Source organism: Fusarium sambucinum, chromosome II (genome assembly GCF_050947815.1).
Source record: "Fusarium sambucinum isolate potato_lamoka chromosome II, whole genome shotgun sequence".
Lineage (NCBI taxonomy): Eukaryota > Fungi > Ascomycota > Sordariomycetes > Hypocreales > Nectriaceae > Fusarium > Fusarium sambucinum.
In genome coordinates, this window is record NC_139293.1 from 5,754,591 (window position 1) to 5,774,794 (window position 20,204).

Sequence of the window (20,204 nt, forward strand, 5' to 3'; positions counted from 1 at the left end):
AACTGATCCGCGGTACAGAAAGGGTAGCTCAGAGGTGCAGGTAACCCCGTTGAATAGACATTGTAACCCTCCCAGGTCCGCCATTAGCTCCATTCACGGGAAATCCAGGTTACTTCCACAGCCTTTCCAGACATGTGTTTCGATAAGGAAGCTCTAGAATACTGTGATCAACATCTAGAATTCCTTTTTGTGGTTGGCCATGTCGTATGGTACAGCCCTACTGCATGGTCTGTTCTTGACCTGTCAGTCCGACATTGGTCATTCAAGTCTTGTTTTCCCATCCACACCAGCCAAGATTTAATCCATGCTGGTGAACATACCGTGCTGCCGAACCATCGCTTTGTTTGCTTGTAACAGTTTGCGATCAACTCGAACTCGAACTCGAACTCACCGGGGACTCCAGGGAGGTATTTGCAAATACGGAATTTCCGCCCTCTAGCCGGGTACTGTACGCGGTTTGGGTGCATTTATGAGTGTAGATATTGACATTAAATACTCGATCAGGCTGATAACTAGATCGAAATCGACTGATTCACCCTGGAATCTTCGATCACGCTTCCCTGCCCATCGAAAGCCGACGTCTATTAACAGGGCCAGGATAGCAGACGACGCGTTTCGGAGCCGAGTGTCACAAAGTATCTTAGAGACCCAAATTATCTGCTTGAGACCTAAAACGACATATACCACTTAGATTTCATATCTATTTAGCCGATATGAAGCAGCCACACTAAGTCGATCACTACTACAAGCATGCTGCAATCAATCCTCTCTTCGTTGTGGCTAAACGTATTGCCTTTGCCCTTGTATATAATGTATACCAAAGAGCAGGACCTCGAAGTCACATGAGACCTGGCACTGCCTCGTCGTACTGAAACCATTACCATTGCCTTTTAGTCCTAGTAATGAGTCTTGCCCTGCGGTTCATTGTCTCTATTCTTCCTCTCTACCGTTGCCATCCTCTACGAACAAGTACTACAGATATTGGGATCTCCTAGTCGTATTTTACGGCTTTCTTCTACTTTCCATCGCCCCTTATCTTTTCCCCCCTAATCAAAAGAAGTTGAACTCCATCCCCTTTAGCGTTCTTAAAAGCTCACGATATTGCTTTGCCCTTTCTAATGTTATTCCGTCGAGGCTCAAGCCAGAAGGATATAATGCAGCGCCGGGTTGTATCTCGACCAGTCCGGGAAGTGCTATCGTGATTACACCGCAATCTAGTGGGCTAGATATTGCTTATCAAGTAGGGGAAGCACGGGGTTAATGTGAAGTAAGGACAAGTTACGGCCTACCGTAAGCGAGAAAAGGATTGGACCTTGATATGTGGTGATAGCGGATCCTTAACACCAGTCGTCGAGGTAACAGAGGGCCCAGAGTCGCCATATCGTCAGATACATAAAGCGTAAGGATAACATTCCTATATATTATCCAGTACCAACTAGTTGATGGCATCATGGCGTGCTCGTCAAGTGTAACACTTATGCCACCGTCGCCGATGAAGGCTCTCACACCTCTGTTCAAGCTTGCTTAGAAGATGATTGTGCTTCTCTGCTTGCCTGAGATGAGATTAACCGTTAGCTTCTTCTATGGGTGCGCTTGACATGCTTACTGCCCAGAACCCGGTAACGGTTGCAGTGCGTCTGGCCAGTACAGTTCAAGCCAAGGCCTTGAAGATGTTGACAATGAACTTTCAAAGGGTAAGATGGGTAACTCATACAAATGTCTGTTCAACGCCGTATGGACATAAGAACTTGCGTAGGGAAACATAATAGAGTTACTAGAATGCATAGATTATAACATGAAAAATCGTAGTACAATTTATATACTTGAAACTCTATGCTTTATCGGTAGTACATCTCGTATACAACCGCTAATCTCGTATAAATTCAAACTTCAAACGACTTATATGCCACGAGATCTATCTGACTCACGACGTTATTTATGGCGTTGATCAAACGTTACTTCGACCGTAATGGACATACGCCGCAAGATGAATCCTTCGGTGAGACCATTATGAGGCGCAGAGGCCGCTAGGCCCGACACATCGGTTTCATTCGCTTGCCTTACAAGGTCCATTCAATGGGTGACAGAAAAGACTCTCTCTCAGCAGAAATAAACAGTCCAAAAGTCTGCTTTGAAAAGTCCCTAGGTGACCTAGTAATTTCGTCTTTCGTATTTACACTAATTAGATATTCCTAGCGCCTCAAGATCCCTGGAATGATCAATTTCCAGACCCTTTCACCCGCCAATCATTTTTGTTCCGGTTAAGTCGGCGTCAGGGGTAAGTTCTTAGCAAGACACGATGTCGGTGACTTAAATACCAAAAGGGTCGCGTCTCAAATCATGCCCTTTGTTTTGTATCTCGTCACTATACTGACAGCTTGATCTTTTTGTGTGTCTTTGTGTTGAAGGAAGAATAAGTGGGCTGCTTAGCAGTGCTTTTGTATTATGTGAGAATAAGGTTGCTCTTGGAGCCCTATGTTTCGTGATATACCGCCCTCACTGCATCGATTAGACTTTGAGAAGCTCCCCCATCAAAAAAGTATCTCGTCACTATACTGGATCAACATCTCATCTCTCATCATGACTCGTCTACTCAACGTTTTGTTTCTTCTTGGTATGGCTGGCAGCTTTGTAGCTGGCCAGACTGCATCGTCGGATACGAAGAATGAACGCCTTGACGCTGCACTCTGCATACTGTTTAGTATTGGTTGTGTCAAATGTAGCCGCTGAGCATGGCTCAAAGCTAGTCTTATAAGTTTTATTCAATATTTATATCTTTTGCGCACCTGCCGAGACAAAAGGATAGTGCTAGTCTTACTCGGAAGAAATGCCTTTGTACGAATGTTTTCTCTACTATAAATATTGGATCTCGCAGGTTTTATATCGGTATAGGTAGATTCGACATATGGCAAAGAGTATATTTCGGATTTTGTTACTAAGATAATGTCAAACGACGTTTACCATTTGGTATTGATGAACCATACCCTAGAGGTGAGTTGAAGAGCATACAGAATTAAAATACCAAAGGCGACATCCTAGTTTAACTCTTCCTTTCCTGTCAGATGTCGTGATAGCTTAATGATCAGCAAGTGAACGTGGCGGGCAGACGTACAAAGCTTCCATAAATTGCCCAGTTCGTGGTGCACAAACTGGCCAATCTAATAGCGTATTACAGGGTTGTTTCGGAGGGCTCAGCCACTGAAAGAGTTGGTCCCGGCACTCGCCAAGCCCTAATTTATTGCCGAACTGACGGTGGATCGTGCTTGCGAATCCTTTTTTTCCACAATAAGGCTGATTGACTGTTTCAACATCAGAAGGATTTCTGCCAAGGTTTCAAATGTAGTGATGATTGTAATTAGAGGTGAAAATAAGGCGAGGTTCTTTCTCTGGATTGTCAGAATATCCAGACGAATTCGGCCATGCAAGTCAGCAAAGCAGATTGAAGCCACAAGAATTATACACGTAGTATATTTGATGCCTTGTTATTAATAGTCATCTCTTTTCATTCATCTGTATCGCAAAGCGCAGCCCAGTCTCTCAGTTGGCCAACGTCACAACATCCTCCAAAAGGAAATAGATAAGTTAGCAACAGGACACAATCATCAATCGAGTCTCATCCAAGACTCTCACCCTTTTTCTATGCATTACTTATTGGATTTCCACTTAAAGTAAATCGCGTTACAACGATAAGCTGATGATCTCCACCGCATCCTGCAAACATCTCATCCTGAATCTCGACGCACGGCTCCTTTTGCGGAACGAGAGTCGGGGAATTGAATCCTTTGTAACTTCATGATTCATGTTAATTTCCAAGCCAGTTTCACCATCAATCATGCAACTTTTCGATATATATAGCTGGCCGCTTGCACTTCGATCACTTGTTTCTGGCAGGCTATTCAGTCACAACAAAAATTCCCCTTGGATCCCCAACTTTTACTCTCGTTCAACCAAGTCTTTCTTTACTGTCGCCCTTTACATCATGAAGTCCAACGCCGCCATTCTGGCGCTTGCCACCATGGCAAGCGCTTCCCCTATGTCCAAGAGACTTGATCCCGCTGCTTGGGACAAGAAGGAAACTCTCTGTAAAGGATGGGATGGGAATGGATGGGATACACGAACTCCCGAAGGTGTCGATAAGCTCTGGGAAGATTCCGGAGCCGGCGGACAGCTCGATATGTTTATTCTCATGCAGTGGGGTAAGTCTCTTATACATGTCCTCTTGATTGTAGAAACTGACAAACACAGAACACGAGAATAACTGGCTCAAGAATGTCGAAAGCCAAGTCATGGATGGTACCAGCGGCAAGAGTGGTGCCGCTGGCTGCGGTGTTCTTGGGTCTCAGTGCAAGCCCTTGAACGACATGAGCTGTGAAGACCAGTGGGACAAGTACGGCCAAGACACAATCATTGGCAAGAACTCTTACTGGATCTTCCAGGCTGCCAAGGGTGTCCACGCCAAGTTCAATGAGCTGAAGAGACAGCTCACTGACGAGACCCTAATTAGTAGTCTCCGAATCGGCCAGATGGTGAAGGACTTTGATGGCAGTGAGAATGATGCTGGCAATGTTTTGGGTTGGCTGGCTGCTGCATCTAGCATGGGTAATGCCGTCGGTGGACTTGTCCCTGGTGCCGTAAGTTCAATATCTTCAATACCTCAACTTACACTAACTTGACAAGGGTAATGGGTTCGCGGCCGGCTTTGGTATCTTGGGTGGCATCTTCTCCGGTCTTGCTAGCCAGAATGAAGACGAGATTGACCAGAGCACCATCTCGGCAGCGCTCGCCGACGTCTTTGAGTCTGCCACCAAGAAGATCGAAGACACCCTCCGTATCGTTATGGGTGGAGGCACCGAAGACGAATACAATTCCCTTCCCGCTCCCAAATGGGATACTTTCCAGTCCAAGATTACCAAGTTCTTCAACGGTGGATGGTTCCTCCTCGACGATGACGCTGCAGCTGTCAAAGTCGCCATTTCATCCATCAGCAACAATATCAAGACCAAGGTTGCGAACGATGTAATGAAGGCTGCTAAACTTCACCTCGTTGCTGACAAGCGCGATGGCTATGGAAGTCGCGAGGACTGTGGATACTCAACTGGCCGCCAGTGGATGTCTCTCAAAGACGGCGAGGAGTACTGCTTTTACGTTATGCGCAATAACCCCAACAACAATCGTATCAAGGACTGGGTCGAGGTTGACGAGGTTATTTATGAAAAGATGGCTGACTACGGCCTTGGTGACCGGGAGAAGTACTACCGCGGAGTTCTTGATTGTGCGCTTAGTGATGCGGATGACATTGACTTTGGTAACCTGGCCTGGGGTGAGATCCCGCAATGTTATTTTAACCTTCCTGCTGTCTTTATCGAGAAGGATAATAATGTCGGCTGCGGCGACCCCTTCTCTGACCCCGACTGTGCTTACGTCAAGGCTACTCCTATTGAGTAGGTCAGAGTATTGAAGTGTACATATTACATAGTTTCACAAACATTGGACTGAAAATAATAATAAGTCATGAATTGTGGCATTTGAAATACTTAAACTATACAGTATGGCCTGTAAAGTGAAAAAAGAACCACAATAAAAAGTAAACAAACGACATGTGAGCAGCCGGATTTCCAGACTTATCCCACATGACATGCCGAAAGGACTTAGCGAAAGCTCCGAGTTAGTCCTGATGATACGACGGCCAGTCGTCAAAGTGTTCATAAGCGACTTCGTAGAATAATTCACCCGCGTCGTATTCGCTGTTGGAGTCGCAGTCGCCTTCATCATCCGACGACCAATCGTCATCGGTATCATATTCTGGCGCCGGCCTCTCGTTCAACTCTTCTCGTCGGGCTTCTATTTTGCTCTCTTTGGCATAGTAGGCGTTGGATATTTTGGGAGAATATAGATATTCTTCCAGAGTATCTTCTTGGGTGGCTTCCTCCTCCAAATCACTCCAGGAATACTTGGTAGGCAGGACCATGTCATCCCATGAAGTACAGGGACGCTCAACTTCCTGAGCCTTCTTTCCAAACCAGATACGTTTGGAAGTCACGTCTTCCGGTGTATCATCGTCTTCCAAGTCGTCCCTGGGAAGGACCATGTTGTCCGATGTAGTGCAGGGACGCTCAGCTTCCTGGGCCTCCTCTGTATCATTTCCTTCCAAGTCGGTCCAGGAATACTCGGTGGGTAGGACCATGTCATCCCACGAAGTACAGTGACTGTCGACTCCTTGGGCCTTCTTTCCAGATCCGATGCGTGTACAGGCCATAATGACAGATGCTGGAGAACTTGAGAAGTGGTGGTAGTAAAAGGTAGAAGAGTAGCGGTGAGTGATGGAAGAAGTGTAGATGAGTTGTGATATGGATTGAATTTTTGTGTGCAGAAGATTGTTGTGGGAAGAAAAAGAAAATGGGAGGACAGGGAGGGAACGTCGCTTTATATAGGAGCCCCGGAGGTGTGAAGACGTTACTTTTAAAAATCTCTGGAAATACAAAGTGAGTTTTCGTGACTACGCATACGTGCTGCTGCGGGCATTTCATAGGAAGTATCATTTGAGTTAAGCATCTCAGTCATTAGGCGGGTCGCTAGGTCGACAAAGTTGAAGTGGCGATTAAATTTATTGACGTGTCTTTTCAAGGGACCGAACCTGAAAGCCCAAAGTCTCGCAAAATGTACCCCTGATATGGTAAGGGTCTCATGTTGCTGTATATCTAAATGATCTAACATTATGGTGCTCCTTCTATCCTGCATTTTGCGCGGTCACCGAGAAGCATATCTTGCTGAGTAGAATGTTCGCGTGGTTGGACAAAGTCTAATCTTGTGAGAAATTTAGAGTCCAATAAAAACTTCAAATCAACCACTTTATTATACTAAAATTCTAAACAGTGCAAGTAATTATTTTTACTACTAAGCCTTATGTAGGCACTGGGTTGGTGAAGGTTCAACAACCAGATCAACAAATTCCCTATGAACTCGGATGACTTTAGTCCTTCTTAGCATTAACTTACTGAACTGGCGGAAACCCTTTTCATTCAGCCCCCACGAAGTCACGCTTACTTGTTCAACCTTGTTTTTTTGGGTTTCTAAAATTTTCGAAAATAAGGTTCAAGGGGTGAAGATTGTTCTGTCATTATCGGACAGCAAGACTTCACAAGACTTTGGCGGGAAATCTCTCCCCTGCCAATAAGATATCAATATGCAGGAGCAAACCCAGATACGCTACCTACGATACAAGTCAAGGATATGAAAACCTTCAAAACCGAAACTGGACCCTTGCCTTTTGAAGCTGACGCAAACAGCTTCACCCGGCTACTCACCGAGTTAATTCATCTTCTCATCTATTCATAGAATCTCCATCTCTTTGCAATTTAAGACTATCTTCAAAGGCTATCGCGAACCTGATTCACCCCGATAACCTTGATCAAGAATTTTGGGCAAGTCCATTCGCTGCCGATCACGAAATGGGATTATTTCCACTGAACTGGGAAACTGCACTTGTTCATAAAGTCTGGCGGCAATTATATTTCAAGTTAAAAGAAAACCTAAAGAAACATTCCACAATTGGTCACATGCGGAGTGGGAACGAATTTGGCGTTGTATCAAGCGTTTGAGGTCACCCATTAAACGATGCTCCAGCAAACTCCTAATTTCCAAGGCATTAGTAGCCTCCTTAAGGACACTAATTTACAGGGAATTCATGCTACAGAAAAGACTCAAGGCCTGGCTAAGAGGAAAGCGCTCAGAGAGAAAGGCTCGCAGTTTCTCGACCTTGATCTGAAACTCGCCGAGGCTGATGATTTGCGGGTTTCCATATGTACTATAACCCTCAAATCCACACGTTACGTCTGTAGCATGAGGATCTCTATGGAAGATGGCATAATCGCTGAAGACGATATCTCACGCGTTGGTTTTGTTTTACCATTCACCGAGACGCATCTTTGTTTTCGTGCATCGGCACGTTTGGTGGCTATCCGAGTCGCTGTGTCGATCGGAGGCATAATCGGAATTGGCTTTCAGGAGGAGTACGCTACAGGTCAGGCAGGCTCTGTGGTAATCGGTCGGTCAACTTGATAAGTTACCAGATTTCTCTGGTATGGTAACTCTCAAGCCGAGAACAAAGAGCCAGATTGTTGGACTCATCCTGGGCTTCGATGTAAGTTAAACTGATCGGTACATTATTTTGATCTACCCAGAAGGGAATATATATTTATATAGCAATCTCGATTCAGTTGGTGGAAAAGGCTAATATGTCGGTCCAAACAAATTTTGCAAGGCCCCAGCCCTGGCTATGGCATCTAGTGGAACCCAGCTCAAGCAACCTCATCATGCCATCCGACGTTGAAGGAGTTGTTGCTCCTGGGCAACCGATTGTCGCTTTCAACATGAACTTCGCGGCCCAGATGGAACCTGGCTTCCACTTCTCGTCCAAATTTCGGTTTTTACCTCTGAAACAACCCACGCACCCAGGGGCTGACTTTTTATTATAAGGACGGATCTTGTAAACGGTATTGGTTCAAGGCTGATACGACATACTTCCGAGGCCGTCGCTCCGTCGTTCGCGAACTAGGGTTTCCGCTGGATGGGCCAGGTGGAGAAAGAATCACCGTTGTTATGCTCGGAAACTGGGACAATGACTTTCAACTCAGAGCATGACTCATGGCTTATGGTCATTCCCTGTTGAGGAACGGTGACCTGATGAGAGAACAATTGACTGACTTATCCGTTCCCAGATTATCACCAATTTTGGTCGGGTCTTGAAGATGCAACAGGACGATAGAAAAAGGTGAGACAGCATGCGAAGTTCGACACACAACCTATTGATCCAAAGTAGAGAGGTGCCTGATGGGCAGACTATCATTGGAATTCTCGCATCTGTCGAGGTAAGCCTAGATCACTGCCATGACTCGCAAGGGTGAATGAAGCTGATACGTGCCATACATAGCTCTTTTTAGGTAGGGGGAGGATAGAGACTCTTAGAATCAATTGCATCAAAAAATCAAAGTAATACTCTCACAGCAAACCTTCTGCGCAAAGCCGATGGACACAGAGAAGGACTGCTTGCCAGGACCAAGCCACGGTGGGATCGGACTACAAATCCAGACTTTGGCTATCCCAGCATCACCACCATGGTCTGGAGAGAGTCAGAGGAATTGGGATATCTACAGATGCCTATCTGGTAAATCCGCCAAGAAAGTACATATCGGGTCTTTGCTTCGAGTTCTGGGACCTGACTCCGCCAGTTTACATGGGGCGTCGGTCCACAGCGGTCGACTGGTTGCTTTTGAGTCCGGAAGAAGGAATAGAGAACATCAAGTTTTGGCGTTATCGTGGTGATATCATTGGGATCAGGATCGAAAAGTCAGGATCTGGGATCACAGCAGTTGAAGTTCACGGGGACGAAGTGAGTGATGAGTTGTGTGATGAGAGTCCCTTAGTTTTCAAAGCGAATCAGTTTGAACGACTGGTAGGTACATGAACGCCCTTTCAAGCAAAGCCAGAAGTTACTGGCACCAAAGTAAGGACAATTTGAAATGGACATTGAGCACTACAGGCAATACGGCCACAGTTGAGAAAAGACCGAGCGATCCAGCACTTGAAAGGAATGTATCTATCTGTATCATAGTCTGTCTAACTCAAATACGGTTTAGTCCAACTCTCATATGTCCATTGCCTCCTCTGTTCGCCCGTAGATAGTAAGGCACGAAAATGGCATCCATCTTTTTACCTGAATTCTCTTCACAATCAACTACACTACCAGGAGCCGCACCAGCTTCGGCATCATCCAAGGATCGACGCCAACAGGACGTCTTCAATGCAATATACTCCTCTTCTCCAACCTTATTTTTCTCCTCCTCAACCACCGTAGACGCCTTTAGCCCGATATCCTTGAAATGGTTATCCTCCCAGGCATTGTCAGCGTCCTCCATGCAGTAGACTAGAGGCCCCCGAGTAAGCGTTAATGTGCGCTGGTTGGTATATGGGTGAGGTGCAAGATATAGGGGCTTGAAGTTGCCTATGCTTAAAGAGAACTCTGGGTACTTGGCAACGTAAGCCGAGTCAAGGGTAAGATAACCTTTATGTAGATGAACGCTTCCTTGACTTGGCTCTGGAGTCACCTGGTACTGACCTCGAGACCACCCAGGGATTCTGAGTCGTATCGTGGTCTTCAGTGACTCGGGGGCTGATAGACAAAACTTGACGAGCCCATCCCATGGCCAGTCTGAGTCTTGCTCCAGTAACACTTCTTTTCCAGCGACCTCGAACTTCAGGCTAGCCTTTGAGTACAAGTGCACATTGATATACACTTCACCCTCGGAAATGTTCCCAAAGTCCCAGAGATATCCGCCCAAGGACCCATACAGACGCGTAACATTGGGCGGACAACAAGCGCACCAGAACCACTCCTCACGAACGCTCTTGTCACTTTCTGAACTTCCAAGCTGGTTCACATACGTGAAAGCCTTTCCATCAAGACTCATTGAGGTCATGACGTTATTGTATAGACACAATTCCATGACATCAGCAAACCTCCCGTCGAGGTCGATGTGGAGAAGGCGTTCCGCAAGCATCATGACAGCAATGGAGGCGCAAGTCTCGGCATAACAACCTCCTTCGTCGGTGCTCTGAGGAAGGAAGTAGTCACGACCGAAACCCTCCCACTGTTTGATAGCCCCTATGCCACCGGTAAGGTACATTTTCTTGTCGACCATGTTGTTCCATAGACGGTTTAGCGTGTTCTTCCAGTCTGATAAGGTTTGGAGGGGTTGGTTGTCGATGCACACCATATCAGCGACGGCGGTCAAAAGATACATTGCTCGGACGGAGTGGCCTTCCACAGTATCCTGTTCCAGGATGGGCTTGTGAGCTTGGCAGTACCAGTGGGAAGCATGCTCTGGGTAGCTGTCGGGCCTCTGATAGATGTTCTGGCCTCGCTGCTTGGATTCCCACTCGAAATAGTGCTCTCCAGATTGTCCTGTCTTGTTACCTCGCTCTTCTATGAAGTATCGAGATAGGTCGTAGGCTGTCTGATTACCAGTAGCTTGGTAAAGTCGGAACAGTGCTAGTTCAATCTCTGGATGACCTGGATAACCGTGTAATTTATTGTCTGCAGGCCCAAACGTTCGATGGATCAGAGCAACGTATTTCTCGATGGGTCCGAGTAGGAGGTCATTCTTGTAGTATTGATGGTGTGCGATGGCGGCTTCGATAAGGTGCCCCGCGTTGTACCTAATGCAAATGTGAGTGATGAGAATGAAGATACATGATTCGGATTCGACCACATACAGTTCATGCATGTCCTGCAAATTAGTCCATCTTTTCCCGGGCTCAACCACGGTATAATGGACATTTAGGTACCCATCATTTTGTTGTGCTCCACGAATAGTTTCAACCAGCTCCTTAACAGCGGCGTCTATCTCGGGATCAAACTCATCGTGAAGAAAGTAACAAGCGCCTTCAATCCACTTTGCTATGTCACTGTCCCAGAAAAGATGGAAGGGGACAGGCCACATAGACTTGTCACCATAAATGTCATGCCATTTTAGTTTGAAGCAGTCATAGCGACCTGTTTCGCGAAGACGCTTTAGTTGTGTGTGCAGAGTTGTCTTTGCGACTGTGGTTCGTCGACGGTATAAAACGGAGCCTGGGGCAAGGGTCGTGTGGCGGAAGGTAGATTGAGGATGAGACATGGTGAAGGAGTATGCTAGGAGTGATTTGGTGTTGAATCCTGGGCTTTGTTTCGTGAGTACTTATCGTTTCATTGACGCAGTCGCTCGGTTTCGGTTGATAAAGTGGCGTTGGTAGTTTACGGTGGGATGGATATGGAGGCCGGAAAGCCCACCGGGCATCCCACCGGAATGGCAGAGAACACCCTATAGCTGATAATTGATGGGTTTGGAGTGGGAGGAGGACATGGAAAAAACCTGGATATCAACTTATCTTATATTCTTACGATTGGATAATTACTTACTTATTTAATGGATTTGTTGCTTGTGCGTTTGTTTGTATTTCCCTTTGTCTACTAGCAATCACTTTACTCCATAATAGAAAGACCTAATCATTATTGCTGGTACGAGTTGACAAGATACAGGTGAAGCAAAAAAGGTTCGACACAAACTTTCAATTTGACATTCGTCTAACATATACTCAATAAGTATATTTAACCTCATTATCAAGGATCGATCTGGCTGTTGAAAACAATCGCTGGTTTTTACTGTTGATTGGCTCGCAGAGATCTGGCTGGACGGAGCAAGTCTCGACCCGAGCTTATTCTATTAGCGTCAGGATTGGGAAAGAAATCGCGACTGGTGTTACCATTCTTCAATTGGCTTCAACATTTTGCTTCATTATCCTTCTCGTAAACTAAATATATGACTATGAAGAGGCCACATCATATGTGCATAGAATAATATATTTTTTTTAACTACGGAATCTCTGACGAAAATAACAGTTACAGCCTAAACTGAACTAGACCACTTTTTGACCAAGAGGCGGGAAGTGGGGTTAACCTCAGTCATGCTTGCCAGCCTCCCTCCAAGTCGATATTGACTCTCTCATCATCCGATCACGAAACATCCTCTATGGTGTCGCATCATCTCCCCTCCCGATGGGAATGTTCACAATGTTCAAGAAACTTCAAGCGACAAGAGCACCTTAGGCGACATCAAAAAGGCCACGAGACCCACAGACGCTTCGAATGCGACATCTGCCACAAGGGCTTTACTCGCAGGTAACAAGCATTCAAAATGCATAAACCAAGCTGTCACTGACTACAGTTTAGTGATATCTTGAACAAGCACATCGCTATTCATGACCATCCAGCCTCAGCCAGGCGCGATGTTACTCGACAAAGAGCCTGTATGGAATGTGCCAGAGCACGAGAGAAGTGCTCAAGAAGTACGCCCTGTCAACGATGCTCAATAAAGTCATTAAGCTGCGAATATCCCAACAACATGGATAGGCAGCTAACCATACCACCTATACATCAAGATAGCGCACCCCTTCTGGAATCAGACAGCGGCGTGGATCTTACAACCAACATGCAATCCATGCCATCCAACACTCATTTTCCGATATCACCTCAGAACGAACCAAGTACAAGGCCAAGTCAATATCATGAGAACGACGGGGACACAACGATGCAACAACCTCAGACATTTGAATATGACCTTGGCCCGTGTGACATTGACTGGGACTTTCCCATGAACTGGCTACCATACAACAACGACATCGAAACTAACTATTGTTCAATACTGGGTCTCGACGGAAACCCGACTTCAACAGGGTCCCTAAACCCTTCGTATGGAAACGAGCAACCCTTGAACCAGACCACTTTGAACTCTTTCCCCATGGGCAACACTCCGCAGACAGTCTCGACGGTTGCTTCACTCTCCCAAGGAAGTGGAGTGGCTGCCTCCCCACAGCTCAGTATGACGTCCGATCGCACCAACCCTGGTGACCTGTATGCTACGAGCTCTAATGGAGCGCGAAGACCTTGCACGGCTCGATCAAAGCAATTATTTCCTCCACCAGGCGTCGAGAGCTGCAAACAATTGCCTCCTGTTTCTCAGGATTCCAGATTACGAACCAAAAATAGTGACTGGGCGTTTCCAGACTTGGATCACCTCAACATCCACGACATTGAAGGGCTCGGGGAGTCAACAATCACAGAAGCCACCTATGCGAATATGTATGACTCTTTCGAGAACACATGCCTCGAATCGGGCATTTTCACAGACGAGTTTACATCTTCGGAATTTCCACCACTAGCAGTCTTGGATTACTGCGCAAAGCTCTTCTTCGAACACTTTAACCCCATATTTCCTCTTGTACACCCAAATATGACGGACCTCAATGCTGACTGGGTCCTTACCCTCGCGATTTGTGCAATAGGAAGCCAGTATTCCGCCACTGGGGACATTGATGCATATGTTCGACCCTTACATGAGTTTCTCAGGAGAGTTTTGGTCGTTCGTTTACAGTTGGAAAATTCAGAGATGAACCTTGCTTTAGCACAGGCTCTTGTCTTAAGTCAAGTCGGTCTGTTATACTATGGCACAAGTGAATTTCGTCGCAGCGGCTATCAACGAGTTGGTGACTTACAAAAAGTCGTCAGCCTGTACTGGCAATCCTATTCACAGTCGGAGAGCGATATCAATACTCAGATCAACCAAAGAGGTTCCAACAACCATGAAGAGTGGAAGGTATGGGTTCAGGAAGAGACTTTGAGGAGACTGTGCTACTTTATTTGGGTGAGATTCCATCGAGTGTCATCACATGAAAGGTTGGGCTGACTTCTCCACAGCTTTTGGATCGGATGGGCTGCTACTTCTTGACCGACCATCAATCTATCACGTTTGATGTGCAAGATATCAGTTTGCCTCACGATGGCCTCTGGTCTCAAACATGTTCGTCAGACTGGTTAAAAGCATATCAACGTGTTGAGGGTATATATCCTATATGACCAAAGCGCCAGACAGGTTACTTACCAATCACAGAAAACCCTTCACTCTCATCAGCTGCTAGCACCATCTTCCGCGATCGAACTGCCAAGTCGGACCTGGGAGAATTTTCTCGCATTCTTCTGCTTCACGCAGTCTATAGAGAATACTCAACCGTAAATACCTACTGCAAACGCCCTTTATCATCATTGATGCCGCAGAATAACCCCGATCAACACAGCGAAGACTCAAGCGCACTAAATATCACCGAATCGAACTGGAGAAATGCTGCGCTCGATTGTGTAGACACACTACACTGGGCGGCGAATGGGACGATAGCTTCGTTGCTGGGTGCTGAGCATCCTACTGTACTTCATTTGCATTTCTCAAGGGTTGTGCTCCTTGTGCCTAGGGAAATGCTAATGACTTTGGCAAGATACATTGAGTCGCCAGAGAGGGTAAGGAAGATGTCGTTGAATCAGCAAAAAGCGTTACAGGCTGAACGGGAAATCTCCAAATGGGCGCAACAGGATGGGGTAAGTCAAGTATGTCAGTGTTTTGAGACATGTCCTAACAAAAGTTCAGTCAAAAGCACGACTCGCAGTTTTGCATTGTGGTTGCTTTCTTTGGCACATCCGTCGGTATGCCAAGATGGCTTTTTACGAACCCTCCTGCGTGTTCTGGGCGATCCTCACTTTGTGGGCCTACAGCGTGTACTCATCCAAGTCAAGGCGATCTTCCGGCGAAGAGCGTAGTGGGAGTGTGACACGTCGTCCATCACCAGATCATGTCAAGGCCATCTCGGACGACGAGAACCCGACATTCATAAGACTAGATCGACCTAACGACGATGAAATGGTCCAATTATTCGTGAGGGCAGGGGTTTTGAAGGCCTATATTAGTGGCGTTGGAGACATATATGCCCCTACAGCTCCTATTCGCATTCTGCGCGAGGGTAGGAAGATTCTTGAATCAGTGTCCCTGGCTTGGGGTCGAAGCACAGAGCACTTGGATTTGTTGAAAGCTCTTGGATAAGGAAGGGTAAGTCTATTGCTGAGGCTAGTCTATATAGTTTAAGGACTTTGGGGCCAACATCATTCTTTTTATTCCCTCGGAAGCGTGACCTCAAAAGCATAAGCCGTCGTCGTGTCTTTATGCTGCATTTTGAGTCTTAAACTTCCATTTTCGGCAACCCGCGTCGTCTCCCCCAAATGCCCAGGGCCATCAACCCTTTCTAACTTGTCTTTTCCCGCTACAACAAACGCCAGAGTTTTGATCTGAACTCGAGAATTGTCCGGTAGGCCAATTACCTCGATCGCCCAGTCACCAGATCTGGAGCGAGTTCCAGCAAGGATGTGGATGACGTTTGCGTCTTTTGTTGCGTAGACGTCTAGGAAACCGTCTGGGGTTGGTGTGGTCTTGACGCGTTCGCCTGTCATATTGGAGCCGTAGTACCTGTATACTTGATACTCTGCTGTAGGCCAGTATCCGGCGCCCTCAATCTGGTATTCTCCTTCTGTCGTGTTTGGTTTGCATAACAGACCTTGGACCAATGTCAGTGATAGTTAGTCAAACGTCAAACATGAAACTTACCAGCTAAGAAGTCATGTAGAGCTCCGGCTATCGCCCAGTTACCCCTCAGCCCATGAGCATTTTCGCGTTCGAGACCGGCGATCCACCAGGCCCCTGCAGATGGGACTTGCTCGCCGTAGACAGCATACTCATTGATGTTGACATCCTGCGCTTTGTCTAGAGGAATGTCGAATTTGGCTAGAAGTTCGTGAAATGTCTTGATCGACCCGGCCATGGTATCACAGTCATTACCACTCTCCATGTGCCATGACCATTGGTCAGGGAGAGTGTCGTTCGTGAGGCACTCAGACAGGAAGTCATCCCACCATTCATGAGTGATGGTTGGAATTGCTGATATGCTTGGACCTGCTATCCTGATTGATGGCAGTGTTTCCCTGTGAGTCACGAATCAGTATACGGGTATAAAGATGGAAGATGTAAAGCTGTACGTACTTGACCTTCTTGAAAGTGCGAGACCAAAGAGTCAGCCACTGCTCTTTGGAAGGACCCCAGAAGAAGCTTAGATCAGGCTCGTTCCAGATGTCAATGACAAGGCCCTTTGACATATCAGAGTCCTGGATGTCCTTAAGTGTCTGCTCCAAGAAAGCATCCCAGCGCGTCCAGTCACTACTGTCACCAGGGTACTCGAAGTTCTCAGATTGGCCACCATCAGCTCCCCAAAGCGGAGGGAGTAGGTAGATGAACTTTCCCCCATGCTTGCGCGCTGTCTTGTAATTACTCAACGCTGATGAGAATCGTGCCTGTAGTGATGTGAGTTAGTTGATATTTAGAAGATTATATGAGCTTACCGTATAGTCTTCCTTACTGACGGCATAGCCTCTGGTATTTGGAAGCTGAGACCCTCCACCTCGCCCATAGTTGAAACCAATCTCCTTGTAAAACCGCTCAGGAATCTGATCGGGTTTATCAGGTATACCGTAAAGAATACCAGAGGCAAGGTGACGAGGTGGCCCAGTTGTGACAGTCAAGTCAACGGTTGCGACACCAACAGCAGGTCCTTTGACGTTTGCCTCCTCATCGGGTAGGCTCCGCAACATCGACATGTAATCTTCAGGCATTTTGAAAACGTATTCTTGAGGATATGACTCCAAAGCTACTGTGAGAGTGATCACTTGCCATGCTGAGTTTATAGTTCATTTGAAGGTCACTTGTGAAAGCCATAATATGGACCGAACCCGCCGCGGGGGTCTCCGGTGGGATATCCGGTGGGATTCAGTCCCCGATTGGCGCGTTTCATTCTTCAACCTCCCCCGCAAACAAGGCAATCCTGATCCAAACCTTTGGACCTCTTTTCCCCATGGGGTCCCGGGGTAAATCCCTGTCGATATCGTCAGATTGAGTTGATACTTAAACTTCCTCTGAGCCGCAGGTTTCAAGATCTGTCCTTCTTCATGTTCATCACCAATTTCAAGAGTCATCATATCCACACACGACTCTTTTCATCTTTTACTTTTTTGGAAAACTTATCAACATGGCAGTCGAAAAGACTCCCAGTATCAATCATGTTGAAGATGAAGTCGCATCCGACTCAAAGGAATGGAGTCACATCCAGGGCCAACAGGGTGCTGACATTGATCGAAATATGACACTCTGGGAAGCTGCAAAGGCCTATCCCGGTGCCATTACCTGGTCATTCCTACTCTCTTCGTCTATCATCATGGAAGGCTATGACATTGTCCTCATTGGTAACCTCATGGCCCAGCCAGCATTCCAGAGGAAGTACGGCGACTGGTACGGCGACAAACTCGGCTATCAGATTTCTGGGCCATGGCAGTCCGGACTTGGCAATGCCACTGCCATTGGAACTATCATTGGTGCCTTTGCCAATGGTTGGCTTACTCAACGTTTCGGATATCGAAAAACACTGGTAGCATCACTTCTAGCTATTACAGGCTTTATCTTTATCACCTTTTTCGCTCACAACCTGCCCATGTTGCTCGTCGGTTCTACTCTCTGCGGTCTACCATGGGGAGTTTTTGCAACTATGGCTCCAGCTTACGCCTCTGAGATCTGCCCCATGGCACTTCGAGGATATCTTGCAAACTACGTTTGCCTGTGCTGGGCTCTCGGTCAGCTCCTCGCGGCTGGTGTTCTTTTCAGTTTCTCTGACAATGCTACGCAGTGGGCGTACCGCATTCCTTTTGCTATTCAGTGGATCTGGCCTATCCCTCTTCTGATTATTCTCTGGTTCACTCCCGAATCGCCCTACTGGCTTGCTCGAAAGAACCGACTCGAAGATGCGAAGAAGGTTCTTCAACGAATTTCAGCCAAGAGCAGCAAGTCCGATGAGGATCTTGATAAGCAACTTGCTATGATCGTGCATACAAACAAGATCGAAAGCGAGCATGGCACCGGATCTAGCTACCTGGACTGTTTCAAGGGTATCAACCTTCGTCGAACTGAGATTGTTAGTCTCGTGTTTGTTGCGCAAAACACCACTGGTGTGGGTATCGGTGGCACACCAACCTACTTCTTCGTCCAAGCCGGTGTCGATCCCAAGAACTCCTTCAAGTTCGCTACGGGCGCTCTTGGTCTCGCATCCGTTGGTGTTATCATCTCATGGGCCCTCATTTACCGCATCGGCCGGCGAACACTGTACGTCTGGGCTTGTGGCGCATGTACGGTGCTCATGCTTCTCATCGGTATCCTTGCCAGTTTTCCACAAAGCCAATCTGTGAGTTTTGGACAGGCTGGTATTGTGTTGATCTGGGAGATTGTTTTTTACGCGACTATCGGCCCCGTTTGCTACGCAATCATCGGCGAGATCCCTGCTGTCAATGTACGCAGCAAGAGTATCTGTCTTGCTCGTATTGCGTACTACATCTCACAGATCTTGAACAATACTTATGGGCCATATATGATTAACCCCACTGAGGGCGACTGGAAGGGTAAAGTTGGTTACTTTTGGGCAAGTCTACACATTACCTGCAGAATCGATCCTTTTCTAACCTCAACATAGGCCGGTCTTTCTTTATTGACTTTCGTCTGGGCTTACTTCCGTCTCCCCGAAACCAAGGTATGGGCCTCTAAGCGATTAGTGTTACAATTTCTAAACCTTTCCAGGACCGGTCATTTGAGGAGATCGATATTCTTTTCGCCAACAAGACACCTGCTAGGAAGTTTGCGGATACCAAGGTCGATGCTTATGCTGAAGACTCTGAGGGTCGCATCATTAAAGATGTCGGAGTTTGAGATTGCTTGGGTAGTAGGGATTAGGTTTAGTCGAAAACTCTGATTAGTTCTTTCATTATGACAAGTCTCATTAGTAACAGTACATCCCCCTTTCACAATGATGACCAATAACTACTCAATCCCTCTTAAAGCAACCCACTCCTGTTCTAACATGCCATAATTGATCATATCATACCACTTCCGATCCATATAGAATGTCTCCCTTTCCCTTCCCTCTTCTTTAAATCCCAACTTGGTGTAAACATGCTGGGCTCGCGTATTAAACCCAACCGTACTCAATCCCACTCGATGATAGCCCCCAAACCTGAAAGCCCAATCAAGAAGCCAATTAATAGTTTCACTTCCATATCCCTTGTTAAGATATGGTTCACTGAGTGTGATACCCAGTGATGTGCGTCTATGGTGCTCGCGACCAGCCGGGATGCCTCCCCAACCCAAGATGGCAAAGCCAATAGGCACTAGATCAGAGGACTCGATCTCTTGGGCTTTAGCTTCTGATGGTGATAGACAGACCATTACCGACAGAGCGCACTTCTGGATTCCGGATATGAGTTCTTCTGAGCTCTTCTTGTTTCGTGGGCGGAGCAGGGAGTGATCTGCTAGAGCTGTGTTGAAGGGGTCATTTTCGTGAAACTTGAAGATATATGCTGTATCCTGTTCGTTGTTCTCCAAGGCTCTATAGATGAGCCTTTCAGAGGAATATGTTTTTGGTATATTTGGCATGTCCATGATGAAATATGATGATCGTGTAAGTACTAAAGTCCCGTTTGAAGGATGGTAATGTGTGGTTTTATACTCCACTCATGTCACTATTCAAGACATGTAAGACTCATACCAAACAGTTGGATCTAAACTACACACAAGAGTTTATTTGACAAAGGTAGTAATCGGCTATGCGGCAGCTTCTTCTTTCAACACCTTCCCGATTTGGCAATAGTGCGTGACTCACATCTACCAAGTTAACAGATGGTCATGGATATGGTGTGATTTTTC

At 46.6% G+C, this 20,204-nt stretch overlaps 7 protein-coding genes across 7 annotated transcripts; 3 read left to right on the forward strand and 4 right to left on the reverse strand.

Moving 5' to 3' along the window:
• Nucleotides 1–3,979: 3,979 nt before the first annotated feature.
• FSST1_008890 (uncharacterized protein) lies at nucleotides 3,980–5,445 on the forward strand (the record flags this gene model as incomplete). Its single annotated transcript, XM_083225816.1, has 3 exons — nucleotides 3,980–4,196; nucleotides 4,246–4,631; nucleotides 4,678–5,445. The coding sequence occupies 3 exons, from the start codon at nucleotides 3,980–3,982 to the stop codon at nucleotides 5,443–5,445; spliced, it is 1,371 nt and encodes a 456-aa protein (XP_083084851.1).
• A 220-nt stretch (nucleotides 5,446–5,665) lies between these two features.
• On the reverse strand, nucleotides 5,666–6,256 carry FSST1_008891 (uncharacterized protein; the record flags this gene model as incomplete). The annotated part of the gene is made up of 1 exon (XM_083225817.1): nucleotides 5,666–6,256. The coding sequence occupies one exon, from the start codon at nucleotides 6,254–6,256 to the stop codon at nucleotides 5,666–5,668; it is 591 nt and encodes a 196-aa protein (XP_083084852.1).
• Nucleotides 6,257–9,620: 3,364 nt separating this feature from the next.
• On the reverse strand, nucleotides 9,621–11,675 carry FSST1_008892 (glycoside hydrolase family 127 protein; the record flags this gene model as incomplete). The annotated part of the gene is made up of 2 exons (XM_083225818.1): nucleotides 9,621–11,214; nucleotides 11,272–11,675. The coding sequence occupies 2 exons, from the start codon at nucleotides 11,673–11,675 to the stop codon at nucleotides 9,621–9,623; spliced, it is 1,998 nt and encodes a 665-aa protein (XP_083084853.1).
• Nucleotides 11,676–12,938: 1,263 nt separating this feature from the next.
• Nucleotides 12,939–15,461, forward strand: FSST1_008893 (fungal specific transcription factor domain-containing protein; the record flags this gene model as incomplete). Its single annotated transcript, XM_083225819.1, has 4 exons — nucleotides 12,939–14,237; nucleotides 14,291–14,432; nucleotides 14,484–14,962; nucleotides 15,012–15,461. The coding sequence occupies 4 exons, from the start codon at nucleotides 12,939–12,941 to the stop codon at nucleotides 15,459–15,461; spliced, it is 2,370 nt and encodes a 789-aa protein (XP_083084854.1).
• A 68-nt stretch (nucleotides 15,462–15,529) lies between these two features.
• FSST1_008894 (glycoside hydrolase superfamily) lies at nucleotides 15,530–17,077 on the reverse strand (the record flags this gene model as incomplete). Its single annotated transcript, XM_083225820.1, has 4 exons — nucleotides 15,530–15,969; nucleotides 16,020–16,393; nucleotides 16,452–16,759; nucleotides 16,808–17,077. The coding sequence occupies 4 exons, from the start codon at nucleotides 17,075–17,077 to the stop codon at nucleotides 15,530–15,532; spliced, it is 1,392 nt and encodes a 463-aa protein (XP_083084855.1).
• Nucleotides 17,078–17,490: 413 nt separating this feature from the next.
• Nucleotides 17,491–19,211, forward strand: FSST1_008895 (general substrate transporter; the record flags this gene model as incomplete). The annotated part of the gene is made up of 3 exons (XM_083225821.1): nucleotides 17,491–18,927; nucleotides 18,979–19,035; nucleotides 19,083–19,211. 3 exons carry the CDS (start codon nucleotides 17,491–17,493, stop codon nucleotides 19,209–19,211), a joined length of 1,623 nt encoding a protein of 540 aa, XP_083084856.1.
• A 111-nt stretch (nucleotides 19,212–19,322) lies between these two features.
• Nucleotides 19,323–19,940, reverse strand: FSST1_008896 (uncharacterized protein; the record flags this gene model as incomplete). The annotated part of the gene is made up of 1 exon (XM_083225823.1): nucleotides 19,323–19,940. One exon carries the CDS (start codon nucleotides 19,938–19,940, stop codon nucleotides 19,323–19,325), a length of 618 nt encoding a protein of 205 aa, XP_083084857.1.
• Between the last annotated feature and the right edge of the window lie 264 nt (nucleotides 19,941–20,204).